Source organism: Stylophora pistillata, chromosome 1 (genome assembly GCF_964205215.1).
Source record: "Stylophora pistillata chromosome 1, jaStyPist1.2, whole genome shotgun sequence".
NCBI lineage: Eukaryota > Metazoa > Cnidaria > Anthozoa > Scleractinia > Pocilloporidae > Stylophora > Stylophora pistillata.
Window position 1 is genome coordinate 8864918 of NC_142519.1, and position 15558 is coordinate 8880475.

The following is a 15558-nucleotide window of genomic DNA, read 5'->3' on the forward strand; positions in this document are numbered from 1 at the left end:
CAAAGGACAAAAACTACAATAGCATACAAATTTATTTTTTTAATCTTTTTTTTTTTACCTCACATAAGCTCCACTTGGAATATTATTTTGAGGTTTGAAAAATGAAAAAAAAAAAAGTTCGAACATTGAATTCTCGTGACTAAACTACTCAGTAAAAAAGAAGTACATTTATCACATGACTGTACGGCCCTGCCCACACAATCCCATAGAATACCAAAGTGAAAGCTGATGTGTGTAGGGCAGGACGCCAGTCTGCAAAAAGCCGTCTGGCCCTGCATTCACACGGCTCTTTTGCATTTTCCGAAAACGTGGTGTCCAACTAAAAATAAATCAAATGGGAAAGTGAGTCGGGTTTCTCGATGAATTGTGAGTTTCTAGTTCTAGGAAAAAAAGAACAATTTTTCACCATAGAATTTTTTTAGTAGTTTTGTCCAGGGCGTACCCATTCTTTTGTATGAAAGTACGTACTTTCATACAAAAGGTCGAAGTTTCAAAATTGTTTAGTGATCATATGAATGCTTATTGACCAAGTTTGGTCGCGCCGGACAAGAAAAAATTGAGCTCTTGGTCACGATGCCCTCGTTTCGTATGTCATGCCCTCGAGCTAAATCATAGTTAATCGAGGGTTACAGTACATTGGAGGTTATGTACTACTTAAGCTACATAACAAGCACAAACAAGCAAGTAAAGCACAAGCAAATGACCAGGCAGTGTCACTGATAATGGCTGGGAAATGGGACAGTCCTACTGGTGAAGATCAGAGATTGACTACAACATTGAATCGAGGTGGACTGTGGAAGATCACAAGAAATGCTCAATTCGTTTTTGAAAGAACTGAACACTATTTCAGGGAAGCTACACATAATACCAGTCTTGGCAACATTCCTTTAGCTAATATTATTTCAAGATCAACCCATGATGTAACTGTTGTTGCGTCTCTCTCTGCCATGTTGGTCGACTCTGAAGTTGAGATTAGTAGCCATGTTGCCAAAGATGTTCTCCACAATATTATTACTGTAGTTTGTATGTTAGAGCTCGTTCTTTTTCATTTGCGAAGGACATTATTCAAAAACACAAAATGAGATTGAAACAACTGAAATCAAAAGCTCTTCGCAAGGACATCAATAGGTCATCAAGAGACTAATTACTGTAAAATTCTTTAAATTCCCACAACAAATAGACTCTTAAGTAAATTTAATGTTCCTGTTTTATTAAAAAATATCATAATAAGTTTGCCTGACCCTGTGCCTAGAATATGTATTTCAGGAATTATGCTACAGATCAGTTCAAATAGAAATATAAAGGAGGCAAATGTTTGTATTATATTATTAAAACTTATATTAAATTATTAAGGCACAATTGATAAAACCAATGTTGTTTGCGAGTCGAAAACATTGATATGAAAATGATATGGAGTATATCTGACCGTTTACAGATAAGTAAGAAACCTGTCCCCAACAATAAATGGGAACAAATAATCCTATTGATTTATGAAACACCAAATAAAATAGTGTTATGATATACTGCTATTTACAAATATACAAAAAACCTGATAGAAAGAGCACACTTGAACAGTGAGAGAAAATATACGAGGGATAATCAAACAAAGAAAACAAGGGGTTAGTCTCTAAGATAACTATTAATCCAAAATCCTCACAGATTAAGTGTGCTCACTCTAATGTATTATTATAAAATTATAAGATCCCTCTCTGTATATTTATGAATAACCCTATGATACAAAAACAGAAATTGATACTTTTTATATTTCCTGAGGTTTAAGCTATGTTTTAAGTTATAGACACAATCATTTGGAGATACACAGGTTATAATAACCAGCAATGTCAGTATTATTTAGTTTTCTTCCTTTTTGGGACAGGGTCATCTGAGACATTAACCCATGCCTTGTTTTTGTCTTTCCTGCCATGGGTATTACCAGACTAACAGGTGACAGTGCATTGCACTCTAATGATGTTATTGTTGTAACCAAATTGACGCATACCTGGGTTATCACTTCTCCTACCAAGCTTCCTCTAGGTCTCCAATTTCTCGAATAACCAAGGAAATAATTGGTTAACCAGGCAAACCGTTGATCATTCAATGATGAATATGGCTTGAGAAATGGCTTTCTTTTACGCACATGCTCATGTTGGTTGCGAACATTCAGACAATCGAAGAAGTTGTCCATCATTTTGCACAATTTAGATGAAATGAAATGAAAAACTTTATTTAAGTGTCTATGTTTTTAGCTATAAGCTAATGGGGGACACTAAAAAATTTATAAGTCACATACATTTACATATGTAAATGATAGTTATTTACAGTAGTTAATTAAAAGATTATAAAGTTATTTAGTTAAGTTTTAAATTTCAACGAGAGTTGAAAGGTTGACTTTTCTTATGTTCTTCTTGAACAAATTTAGAGTGGCAAGGTTGACTCTCATTGTAGAGTAAGCACTGAGCTTAATATGGTATACAAATTTAGATGTGGCGATGGTGTCAGGAGGACCAAATGACTTTAGAACATTTGCCACTGAAACACTGAGGATCTGGACAGCAAGGTTGACTCTCATTGTAGAGTAAGCACTGAGCTTAATATGGTCATAAGTTAACCGGGGAAGCAGCTTTGGGCCATTGTCAAGGTCTTGATGAAACAACTGGATAAAATGCTGCCAGAGGATACAGTGGCCATCATTCCACATGTACCTACAGAATAAGACATTGGTTATTACTATCAATCACTAAATCAAACTATTGCCTTATCGTAGTTTACACCTAAATCATTATGTGAATTCTGTAAATGTAATGTTGTTTTGAATAACTAAGGAAATGTAAATCCACCCAAGTTTTCAACCGAGTTCCCAATCACAACCCCCCTCCTTACATAAAAATCTTATTGTTTGTAACCATAGTAACCATGTAAGCTAATGTTATCTAATCAAAATACCAATAATTCTAGCTTGATTATATTATTTCACCTCTTACTAAAAGTAAGGAAAATGTTTGACTCCATTGTCAATTATATGAATAAATCATACAATTTCTATCATGGATGCAGTGAAAATGCAAATTTTATTATGTGAAATTATATCTCTACAATAACAGCTTCAAATATATCGACTTACTGAGTACATGTACCATGACCAGAGCTGTAAACACAATTTCTTGTAGTCTTAATGAGATGGGCAGCATCAGAAAAAATATATATGAACCTGTTGGGTGCATAGAGGTTCACAGTGCGATAGCACACTTCAGTTCCAGCATTACCATCAAGAGGTTTGTGCATTCTGTAAAATGCTTGGTTGGGTGACACTCTATCTGATGTACTTGCAATCACCCAAAGATTACAAGTTAACTCAAGCACACCTACTGCTTGCCAAAACAATGGCATAAGCTGATAAGATGTAATCCCATCCGTGGCAAAATAGGTTAAGCTGAACTTCAACTCAGTACAGAGACCTCTGATATAAAAGACCATAGCATGGCTTGCAATCTTGTCAGCTTTTTCAAGTATTCCAAAGTTAATATCAGGATCTCCCAGGTCAAGGAAACCAATTAGTTCCCCAGATACTTTGTCAAATACCAGATTTGACAAAATTTTCATTTCGTCAAAAAGGAGCAAAATGTATCGTTGCATATCGAAGTAGCTGTTTGTAATAACATTCAACTCCTCAAGTACTTCCTCTTGAATGCCAGCTTTGGGTCGTATACAATTTCTATAGTCCTTCAATGTGCGTTGGCTCGGCAGTACAAGGATGTTACTTTTCCTGAGCTCTTTGTAGCATGCTGGGGACTTGGTAGCAAGTGACAAGCAGTATCAAATGATCATAGGATGGTATTGGACACCAGTTTTACTCTTCATCATCAATTTCTTTTGCTGCCAGAACAGATCCATGAATGGAGTGATATTTTCATTGGATGTCCCCAATATAGTTGTAATGTCATTGCTTAACTGGTTGTCCACTTCTACACTCGACTTTTCTATCTCTGATTTCATTTCTTCAATCTTTCGTTCTAGTTCTGCTCACTTAATCCTCTGTGTTTTTAGGGTTAGTTTTATTCTCTCTGGTGTTGTGTGAGAGATTGGAGCAAACAAATGAGCAGGCTGTGCAAGCTTTCTTTGCTTTGCTTTCTGATCCACCTCCGACTTGTGAGAGTATTTGTAGCAAATACAGCACTGCTCACCATGTTCCAACAAAACTTCACAGTCCTGTGTTCTCCAATATTCCGGCTGTGGGAATATCTCAGAATCATCTCTGAATAATGGATCCACTGACTTCGGTATAATGTGGTGTACGATATTGGATGACAGTTCAAATGGTCTCACTCAAGGCAAATCAAGAGAACATCAATTCTCTTGACACGTTCAGAGACTGTGATGCTCATTACAGATCGCAAGGTTTCAATATAAATCGCATGATCATCTGGCAGAAACCATCCAAACACAGACACAGAAAAACCAAGACTATCATCGATGGTGAGCTGAATCTTTGGTAAGACAAGCAGAGAACTCTTCTTTGTCAATACAATTCGATCGATTACTTCCTCTAAGATCCACTCACTTAGACTTTTCAAAGATTTCATTCGTTTTACTAGATCTTTAAAGTCACTGTAGCATTTTTTAGGAGCTACTTCTGGGATTTCGTCGACTACGCTTCGAGGTGGACGCACATTTACTGGTTTTGCGAAGCTACGCTTCGGCATGTTTATTTTTGGCAAGGCACCAAACTTTGGTTTCTTTTTCCGCATCTTTTCTGATTGAACTAGAGTAGAAACAATCACGAACAAACAGAATGAGAATATAAGGTTTGAAGTTTATTAAAGCTCAAGTTAATCGATAAGCTATGCATATGAGCACCGCGCAGATTATGTCTGGGATCGCGTGTAGTTAATATTATAAGATTGCATTTAATACTTACAAATCTCAATATCCTCGGGCCTAAAATGCTTTTCGCATGTAAAGACACGATCATTGTCGATCTGGCGCTTGAAATCTTTATCTACAACGCGTGTTTTGGTCAATTCGTTGATCCAAAGTTCTCACCATTTCTTGTATTCGGCATTGCGAGGGGCAGGAAGTTTCCAGATGCCGATTCCTTTAGTTTTGCGGGACGTACCGCAACCAAAAACAGAGCAGTTGTCTCCAGGCATTCCTTCTTCATTTATAGATATATACAAGCAGTGTTTAAGAAGGAATAGTAATATTATAAACGTAAAACGTGCAGTCAGCAATACAAACGCTCACAGGCGAGACGCCATCTTGAATCTATGTGATGCACGGTCACGCGAGGTTGAACTCGAAAAACCAAAACAATAACCTATCCCTTTGAAGTTCGCCGGTACTCATAACCATTCTCCTCGATTAACTATGGCTAAATACTTTCTCCTTCGGCTCTCCCACACAATCAGTAAGTATATAATAATGAGTCGTTAATTATATCGGATTCCATATCGATGTAATCAAATAATATGTCGAAAGTTGCTTAGTCCAAAGAACACTTCGGGATTACTTTTAACTAACCGAAAAAATTTTTTATAGATCATATTTTTCTAAGAAAATACCATTCGGAAAAAAACTCGTATAACAAACGGGTCGGCCTCAGTTGTTTGCAAAATCAGCATCATGCCTTCCTATCGCCCTCCCTTCGAAGAATATTGGCCCTCTAGGCCAACCATTCAATTAACAAACAAACATAAAACTGATCAAATGTAAAAAAAAGGCACCTTTCATTTCAAAGTTTTCAATCGGTCAGATTCTACACCGTCAAGCCTCAGGGTAGCGAACATCACCTTAAGAATATCTAAGATGTACGACAGAAAATCATTCCCGATGTGGTGCAATTAAAAATCTTATGGCTCTTATTTCAAAATCACCACAATATTTTCGATCAGTCATCTCTCTATCTGCTAGGGTAATAACGTAATTGTTGAGTTTGAATGACGTTCGTGGCATTATTCTTAGTATAACCCCTACACCACTGACCCTGTAGAAAATCTCACGTTCACAGCCAGTGCAAATATTCAAACTTAAGAGTAAAACAGAGTGACAAGAGATGGTCCAAAGTTCAATTTTCGCAGCTTTATGTGCATTAAATACGTAATTGTTCTCCCTTATTACCGAAAAGGAATGACAGCTGAATGCAAGAGTAGATGATGATTTATCCTCCTCACCTACGCGGCTGATCACACACACAAGTCAATCTTGCCATCATTAGAAGTAGAAATTTTCTCTTCCCAAAACTGAATGATAGTAATAACGATAATAATGATAATAATAACTTAAACAGCTTTTCTCACATCCACGCGTTGCCTTGGCCATACTACCTAAATTGGACGTTTTGGTTGCTGCCGTCAACTTTCTTCAACAATTTTCTTCAGCGACCAAAATTGTATTTAAATAAAGTACGATCATGGCTAGCGATAACACGTTTGAATCTTTCATTATCTCTTGTAGATCATGGAGAATCCCTTTAAAGAAACCTAATGACTTTTTAAGCGCGAATTCAGTACCTTTTTAAAAGCTTAGATTGCTTAATTTGCAGCTGAGCGCTGTTAACTTAGCCATCTCCTGGTGAGTTTGATAGCGTATGACAATTAGATCGCCATTAGCAAAGTTTGATGAATTTCTAACCAATCAACTTTTGCCTTAGCGTTTTCGTTCCGTGCTCAACACAATTAACTACCATGCAGCTGGTACAACAAATATCACCATCCTGGCATTATCTTTGTCCAGTTTACAAACATTGCCAAGTTCAGGATCTCCTTAATTTGAGCCCTCAAGGCGAATCCCAAATCTCGTGTAAATCAGACAAGGGACCTCACATCAGCTGCTTTTTAAATTTGAACAGTTCGTTTTGAAAGAGAATGGCTGCGTTTGTGGGCCACCGCGGTTTCTGGAATATGACAAGTAAGGAAGCTTTAAATATAATTTGGCTGAGAGTGGACAATATTGAGACTATATCTTTAACCTTTGCCATTCTCGGAGTTGCATGTGCTCCGGTAATTATCTTTGGAAACTCATTGGTCCTTTGGTCAATTTGGAAAGATCCTCTAAAGAAGCTTCGCAAATCGCCATCTGGGTTGATCGTGTTATCAATGGCCTCTGCCGATTTTCTTGTTGGATCAGTGCTCCTCCCTACGGCCGTGCATTGGGGTTGGTCCATGTATCACCACAAACTGCCCCGAATTCCTTACTTTGCGGTCGGTGTAGTCTTCGTCAACGTCAGCGTCGGTCACGTCTTCCTTCTAACACTCGACAGATTTTTTGCCATTGTGACACCGCTTCGATATCGAGCTGTTGTCACACCCGAAAAAATCAGTGTTGCGATTGTTAGCTGTTGGTTATATTTCCTCATCTTTGGAATTACATCTGGCTTATTACGACGCCAATATTTTCTCATAATGGAAACTGTGTACAACACTCAAATTTTCAGCATTCTTCTTGGTATATCTGTAATGTCCGTTGTGATGGTACAACGCTTCCATTCATATGGCCAGAAGTCGGAATTACAACACCAATCAACGGGGCAACGTCGGAGGATTCTTCGAAGGGAAAGAAAGCTATGCAAAGCAATAGCGATTGTCATTTGCGCCTATTTAATTTGTTTCTTGCCATGGTTTGTGACTCATGTTCTGATGTATTTCTGTGTGCCCTGTTTTACCGATTTTTCGAAGTTGTGTTTGAGTTACGTAGTCTCAGGAATTTTAAAACACGTAAACTCGGGTGTGAATCCATTTATATACGCATGGAGGTTTCCAAAATTTCGTAAGACTTTCATGCACTTGTTGAAGAGGTGAAACAAAAGCTGTATTAATCAAAGTGGACAAGTTATTGAGCAACTGTTTCACTACACTAGGCTTTAAAGTAAAATCAGGGAAGGTGATGATCTTAGCATGCTGGGAGCTGCAATTTAAGCAATCCTAGCTCGGTAATAAGTAGCGCCCAGCTAGTACTGACCTGGAAAGCCATGGGTTTACAGTATCTTAAAAGGAGGTCGCACAGTAACAAAAATTTTTGAGAGAGATTCATCTCTCGAAACCATGTCAGAGGCTTCTAAAACGCAGATAAGAACAATATGTAAACTTGTTTTTAACATCGGACATATTCCGTTGCTTATCATTGGGAAACCATTTGAGATCAGCGAGAGGTATACACCGCCTTTGCCAAAACCAAAGATAAAGCACGCAAATCAAAGTGAATCACCGATAGAGTCCACGAAGAGACTTTCGCAAATGGCTATTGGTGTTTTCAATGCTATATCTTGTTAAGGTTTATGGTTTGTTGAAATACATTAGTTGTTATATCTGCTTTGTAAGAAACTTTAAAGAGGGGGGCTTTGAGACTTTTGGTTTTGCGGTTTTGACTGTTTTTTGGATCGGTTTTTAGGCCAAAAAGGTTCGGTTTTTCGGTTTTGATGTTCAGAGCGGTTTGCGGATTTTACCTGTTTTTGCATTCGGTTTTCAGTTTTCACGAAAACTCTGATGCGGTTTTCGGTTTTCCTTTTTGACCCCTTTAAAGATGAAAATGTACGGTTTTGTCAGGTTTGCATGCGGTTTTCGGTTTTGCTGCCTTTTTTCGTCGGTTTTTCGGTTTTGGAGGTTTTTTTCTCCGGTTTTGCGGTTTCTCAGAGGCCCCAATGCCCCTCTCTTTAAAAAAAATTCGGAAATCACCCTTCGTGTTTATCCTGAAGTACAAAGCCTTCGGCGACCGTCTACGGGTTCTGGTGTCCAGCTCAGCAAACGTGTAACGTTTCTTGCCTGAATGCATTCGATTATAAACGTGAGGGCCTTTGTTCGAGTCTGAAGTAAAAGGCGAAAACCGAGCCCATAGGTTGATCTGTACTTCACGTATCACAAATTTTATGTAATGTGCAAATCTTTTAAAATCAGCTCTTTCTTTGTCAGCATAAGCGTTTATCTCATTTTTATTCTGACAGAAGACATATCTCCTATTTCCTTGCCCTTGTGACTCCAATCCACAAAAGTAAAATTAAAGTAGCCAATAAACTAGTCAGAGGTGACCTGTTCAGGATCTATTTCTTGTAACTGATGTGGCGCGTTTTACTGGTCTATCAAGTACATAACATTTTGCGGTAATGAGAACAATCTTTGACATAAAAATTCTCCTCTCTGATAGCTATTAATATTATCAATATTATTATTATTATTATCAATATTGTCCTCTGTATTGCACAAAGTTTACAAATAAAGACATTTACCAAATCGACAGTGGTTTAGCGTGCTCCCAGGCTCTTTTCGAAAACAACAGGTCAAAATGTTGTGGACTCACGAGCCGCAGCTAAATTTCAAAACTAGCAGCCTCGCGTTTTATAAAAGTTTCCGAAGAAGTGATGAACGCGATCATAGAAAATTCAATTTCGAAGAGCCCAAAAGATGCTATTAAGTATTACGTAACAGTAAAAATGGGAGATGATATGAAGTTTTTGCTGGTTTAACTAAAAAAAAACTTGTTAAAACTCCTTGCTTACCTCGATACGAGTAATTACCACAACTGTAAAAATAAATAACAAAATATGTGCAATACTTTCCTTATTTACTAGCCTGTGTACAGCCAACCCATCCCCTCAAAAAAATCGGGAAGGGGATGGGCGGCTGTACACAGGCTACTTATTTACAGAATTTACAACAGGATTCGAACGCACCTGAGCGATTATTCGCCGAAGGCGAAATAAATGTTGTTGAAAAATATTAACGTTGCCATCGGTGAATAATTGTTAAGTTAAAGTTTCGCCACCGAGTCAGCTCATCTGCCTGTATCAGATGTGTTCACATTTTCACTATTGACACAGCCTTTCCATTGTAAAAGAGAGGGATATCTTATAAGTTTACATTGAATGAGACATAAATAAAAAAAAAAACATAAAATGATCGAACTATCATTCTCGCTCAGATTTGTTTCACCAATAAAGGTGATCCACCGAGAAACGGAACCGTTCAAGATTTCCCTTGGAACGTTCTACAAATCTGTAGTTGGTCCACGATGAGGACATCAGTATGCTTGTTTCGAAGCAAAGTTTATAAATAAAGATGTTTAAAACAAACCGATAGTGGTTTAGCGTGGTCTGTATTCTTATCGAGAACGAAATGCGTCGTCACTGTGGTCAAAATGTTGTCAGGTGAATTCGCGAGGCCCTGCTAAATTTCAAAACGAATAAAGGGGTCTAGTTTCTAGAGAAACTGTGGTGCTGCGTCGGTGGGAGTAACAACGTAATTTGGTTTGATCGACGAGTTAATAAAGTAAAACTGACCACCATAAAGTTTCAAAGCTGACGTATCGAGCGTTAGCCCTTCGTCAGAGCGAATGACGAGGCGCAGCTAAATTTCACAATGGCTCCCTTGCATTTGTCAATGTTTCCGAAGAACTGATAAACGCGATAGTAGAACATGCAACTTCGAAGAGCAAAAGAGATGCTATTTAGTTTAGAGTAACACTTTTCAAGGGGGAGATGATGAGAGGTTTTCGGCTGATTGAATTAAGAAAAAAAACTGTTTAAACTCCTTGCTAGTCTTGATACGAGTAATCACCACAACTGTTACAAAATATATGTAACGCTTTTTTGCTCCGGAGCAACTGTACTAATTAACAACTATTCGCTGAAGGCGAAGTGAATATTGTTGAGTAATATCCTCGACTTCGTCTCGGGAATTATTCAGCAATATTAACTTCGCCGTCAGTTATTAATCGTTAAGTAGAAGTTTTATCACTGACTCAGCCCATCTGCCGGTATCAGCCGTTTCAACTTAGAGACCTGCTATATGGCCTGAGGGGGGTGGGTGGTAGAAGATTCTTTTTGGGGGGGAGGGGTCACATGGTTTTCTGGGGAAATGAAGGAGGCACAAGTCTTCGCCAACAGAGTATAAAGTGGGGACTATAATGGCCGAGAACAAGTCCACCCTGTTGGCTTCCTTGAAGAATGATATGTAGAAAATCATTATCATGCAACATGAGAGGATTCTCTTGGATTCAATGAAAAACAATTAAAAAAACCCGTTTTCTTTAATTTCGACCAATTTCAACAAACAAAAAGTCCATTGTTCGCTTTTCATTTTTTTTTTAATCATTACCCAATGGCGTAGCATTGATAGAAAAAGTGTAATTTGCAATGAACACTTCAAAACAAAATTTAACCCTACAAATTTAATTCAAAGATTTTATCAGACAAGTTACCACTGTTCTTTAGCCATGACGGCATTGCGTTCAACTCACGTTATCCGTTTGATGACCTATCGTGCAGCAGCTTTAAGGTCACACTATTTATAAAGTTTAATTATGTTGAAATTTATATATCTAAATACACAATATTTGCATATATATTATTTCCGTACTTTTATATTGATCCACAGTTGACTTAATCTCCAATAAAAGAGTTCCCCCTTGAAAAGAACATTACACGAGAAATCAGTTAATATTCGTTCCTATCTGAAGGGTGTCGTAACACTTCCGCTAGCTGACGCAAGAACAATCTTAGTTTTCTTCAAATGAACACAACATTCACCGTAAATGTAATTGCAACCACTCTTTTCCTGTACACCACTGAAAGATATATAGAGAACTCTAGGCAAAGTCGTTCAGAAAATCGAAAATTTCCACGAAAGCTGACCCCACAACAAAAGAACATTCGTTGACTTTCTTTAGAGGAGAGTTTAACATAAATCTTCGTTAAATCTTTGAATTCTACGTGTTCTCGGCCTCGTAAAACGACAGGAAATATCATGGCAGCACTGTTAGGGCACATGAATTTTTGGAACGCCTCTGCACAATCAGTTATAGACGCATTTACTGAAGAGCTAAAAGCCCCTGAGTCTCGAGGACAAGGGAAGATTTTTGGCTTAATCTACTTGTCATTGTCATTGATAACTGTGATGGGGAATGCTCTTGTTATCATTGCAGTCTACAAAGACCCTTTGAAGATCCTCAAAAACTCTCCATCAAACCTTATACTTCTGTCATTATCAGAAGCCGACTTGATGGTGGGGTTAATGGTTGGCCCCGGGGCAACCTTGTGGTTTTTCCGAATTGGAAAGGCAGCTTCATCTTTTGGATACATCATTGTGGTACTTGGTTGTACGTCCTTGGTGGTGTCTGTCGGCAATGTGTTGTTGCTGACTATTGACAGGTACTATGCGTTGGCGATGCCTCTAAAATATCGAGTAAAAATCACCAAAAAGACCGTCACGATCGCATCTAGTGTTATATGGGTGTTCTCTATTTGTTATGCATTAGCATTCGGCCTCCTGCCACAATATTTCCTCCTTATGTGGTTTGTTTCTGTTGTTCTGCTATTTACTTGCTCTGAATGCATAAGTACTCTATACCTCGTTACTCTGAGAAATCTTTCTAAACACTCCCGGTCAAGAATAGTGGTTAGTAATTCACTGCTAAGTACAGCTTTGGCCTATCAGAGGGAGAAGAAAGTTTTCAAAGTTATCCTTTCAGTTATTTTTGTATTTTACGTCTGTTTTATCCCATGGCTGGGAACTCAGTTCCTGATATATTTTTGCAAATCTTGTCACACTCATCGCAAAACGGTGCTAGTTTTCTCCCATGTAACACAAGTGTTTGCTTACTTCAATTCTGCTTTGAATCCAGTGTTATATGCCTGCAGGTTTGCAAAATTTCGAGCCACGTTTATGTATTTCTTAAGAAAGTTTCTTCCGCGTAGAGGAAGCAAAAAGACAGTTCGAATAAGTGAAAGAAGGCAAGCGAATGTTGCACGTCTATAAGCCGGGGCATCTTACATTTACAATTTTTGGTCGATGAATCAGGAGCATGATTCTAATTCAAAATTTTCAATTGTGTTTGTGGTTATTACGTAGGCAGGTGTTTAGTGTAATGAGATTATAATGAGAAAATCCAAAGACGTTTTGCTAACAAAGCGCGCTGACATAGCGGAGGTTCGGTTTTCTATCGACTGACCGGGGCTTATCCGTGCCTTTCTCTAAAAGCAATGCAACAGAAAAAAATGTCAGTTGTCGGCTCACTGGCAACGCTGGAGGTAAACCCTGAGCATCATGTTCAAAGAGTGGTGACTGAACAAACGAAGATTGTCTTCCTTCAGTTGAATACTACTAGCTCCTGTTTTTATGTCTTAAGACTGGCCTGAAGGAAAAATTCTTGCAGAGAATGATAGCAAGAAACAATGAAAAGACATAACACTAATCTAGATTGTGTTAATCTTGCTAAATTGAAATTGTAACTGATTTACATCGTATTAAATTTTCATCATAAATTTTTCTTTGCTTGCTTGTCGTCTTCCTTCTATCCTGCTTCAAGTCTAGTTCATCTCTAGTTCTCATTAAATCTTTTTTCATCTCCCAATTGTTAACAACGACCGCGCCAGGATTACCTATAAATAACACTCTCTTCCTTCTCAAATTTAAAGTAGCAATTGGTATCAACAGAGATGTCTTCCTATTTTCGACTGCCAATGCAAGAGCAAAATTGATTCTATATTGATGTCAAATCGAAAAAAAAAAAAAACACGCCAAGTTCCCAATCCTGTCTCACCACAGTATCGCTGTGAGACGTCACCTGCGCAAGCGCAGGCGTTACAGGACGATTTCATCTGACTCCACATATAAATCAAGGCGAACTTGCGTACGAATCTAACTTGAACAGTCTCCAAAGCATAACCCATTGGACCAGTATGATACTAAACGGCAAAAAACAAACAAACAAACAAGACAGCCGTTAAAGCACCAACCTGCCCTTGCATCAAAAAGGCAACGTGGTGGGCAATCGAAGAGCACCCTTTTGCACTGAGCTGCGGTGCTTCACACGACTTTACACAACTTACGCTCTTTCACTCCCACCATGATATTACTATCAATGGTCATGGTCAAGTTTTTGGTGGGTTCCACTCTTCTTTCTTTGCATTTTTATTTCTCCCCGATGACGTTAAATCCACTCTCTCAGTGCAGGTGCAACCATACAAAAATGATAAAAATATTTTATCATTAATATATCACGGTTGGTCATGAGTTGTTATTACATCACCGCGCTTTGCTGCTGTGCTTTGGCTCTGGGAATTCCCTAAGCAGTCCTTTCACAACCATTTTATCATTTTCAGCGAAAAATGCAATGCTCAAATCTTGTAGCATTTATTGTCGCCATTTATAAGAGAAGAGCAAATTTTAACGCAAGCGTCTTCTTTCACTCCGTACTCGGTTGTCGAGGCAGTTATAGTGCTGCATTGTGTGTCAGCCGGACTTGAATTCTCGTGTGAAGGAACTAAGGCTTGTGCCAATCTATGATTTGATTTGAATTAATTCTGTAGAGAATACATTTCTGTACGCATGGAAGTTGACAAGGATTAGGGAGTCGCCCAAACATTTATCATTAAGAGCTCCAAACAGACCTAACAGGCATTGTGGAGAAAAAATACTTTGGGTTCGTGATGTTTGACTCTCAACTGAAGACTCTAGTTTCCTTGGGCCGTCTAGAGCAAAGGAAAAGTAGATTCAGGCAACTAACGTACATACGAAGGCCAGGACAAAACTGGAAGCTTAAAGAGCAGACTTTCTCAAGGGTTTTTGCGCAGCTTTTAATCATTTGTTTGCCACCTTGTTCTTTTCCTCTATGTTTTAAGAGTCCGCCCTTTTCAGCGACGTTTTACTTTCGCGCGATTGGACCTTGCAAGAGCAGTTTCTAGGTTCGGGATCACTATTGCTCAGATTCCCGACGATACGAACCGATTTTATCAAAAATATCGCCACAACTTCAAAATGCACGCAACACGCATCGTAAAAAGAAACTGATCCTTCTATTTTTTATCAAACTGAAAGAATATACTGACTATACTTTGAAGGCCGGAGTTTTGTCTGCCATCGTTACTTCTAAATTAGTGTATCTTTGTCCCTTCAAATAAAATAATAAAAAACACACACACACACACAAGAACCGCGATTCTTAAAGCAAATGTCTTTTATTATTTAAAAGTCAGGCTCGTACAAACTCCATCTAAACCTCACTGACATTAAAAGGCTTTTATAAAACCTGCACAACAACTGATAACACACTAGAGCCCATAACTGGACGATAACATTAACCATAAATACGAAACGCGCTCTATGAATAGTAAACAGTAAGCTTGCCTGACAAAATATGAATAGTCACAAGACAAATAACGCCACAACTGGACTGGAAACTAGTTAACAAAACCGCTTAACATGCACCGATTTTACGTATTCAACAACGACGTTTAACTGCATCACAGTGACGTATTACTGAGTCCCAACACCAACAGTGACGATGTATAAACGTCACAAGTGACGTCACCAACTGTGGTACACAAACAAGCACATGCGCAAAAGGTCACCGCCAAGACGAACAAACGTACATAGTCACGTGATCTAGGCGAGACAAAGACGAGGGAACGTGTTAGAGGCGCTGCACAATAACACACATTTACTACAAGCACATGACTATGATTACAAAGAAAAATGTTTAGTTTTTGCCTCTGACACCTAACCACCACAATACACTCTACGATAGCCAGTCCTCATGTTATTTCTGTCACAAATGAGCTCTGATTGGTCAGTA

General features: G+C 38.4%; 4 protein-coding genes across 8 annotated transcripts in view; 2 read left to right on the top strand and 2 right to left on the bottom strand.

The window, feature by feature from the left end:
* Nucleotides 1–1189: 1189 nt before the first annotated feature.
* Nucleotides 1190–4187, bottom strand: LOC111326694 (uncharacterized). 2 transcript variants are annotated; one of them, XM_022930750.2, is made up of 2 exons: nt 3209–4187; nt 1190–2702 (listed from the first exon to the last, which is right to left on the bottom strand). In XM_022930750.2, the coding sequence occupies exons 1-2, from the start codon at nt 3631–3633 to the stop codon at nt 2360–2362; spliced, it is 768 nt and encodes a 255-aa protein (XP_022786485.2). In that variant the 5' UTR covers nt 3634–4187; the 3' UTR covers nt 1190–2359. The 2 variants fall into 2 exon arrangements, with proteins under 2 accessions (XP_022786485.2, XP_088590590.1); XM_088734464.1 differs by having other exon boundaries at nt 3122–4187.
* Nucleotides 4188–4357: 170 nt separating this feature from the next.
* LOC148741143 (adenosine receptor A2a-like) lies at nt 4358–9222 on the top strand. Its single transcript, XM_088734460.1, has 2 exons — nt 4358–4489; nt 6647–9222. Exon 2 carries the CDS (start codon nt 6861–6863, stop codon nt 7791–7793), a length of 933 nt encoding a protein of 310 aa, XP_088590586.1. The 5' UTR covers nt 4358–4489; nt 6647–6860; the 3' UTR covers nt 7794–9222.
* A 2104-nt stretch (nt 9223–11326) lies between these two features.
* Nucleotides 11327–13251, top strand: LOC111326751 (adenosine receptor A1). The gene has a single exon (XM_022930827.2). The coding sequence runs from the start codon at nt 11730–11732 to the stop codon at nt 12738–12740; it is 1011 nt and encodes a 336-aa protein (XP_022786562.2). The 5' UTR covers nt 11327–11729; the 3' UTR covers nt 12741–13251.
* Nucleotides 13252–14922: 1671 nt separating this feature from the next.
* LOC111326710 (CUGBP Elav-like family member 3-A) overlaps nt 14923–15558 on the bottom strand; it is a 14348-nt gene continuing 13712 nt past the window's right edge. For 3 of the 4 annotated variants that reach the window (XM_022930767.2, XM_022930768.2, XM_022930766.2), the window contains exon 13: nt 14923–15368. The gene's annotated coding sequence lies outside the window, so the exon portion shown is untranslated. The other variant, XM_088734444.1, reaches the window with a different exon arrangement.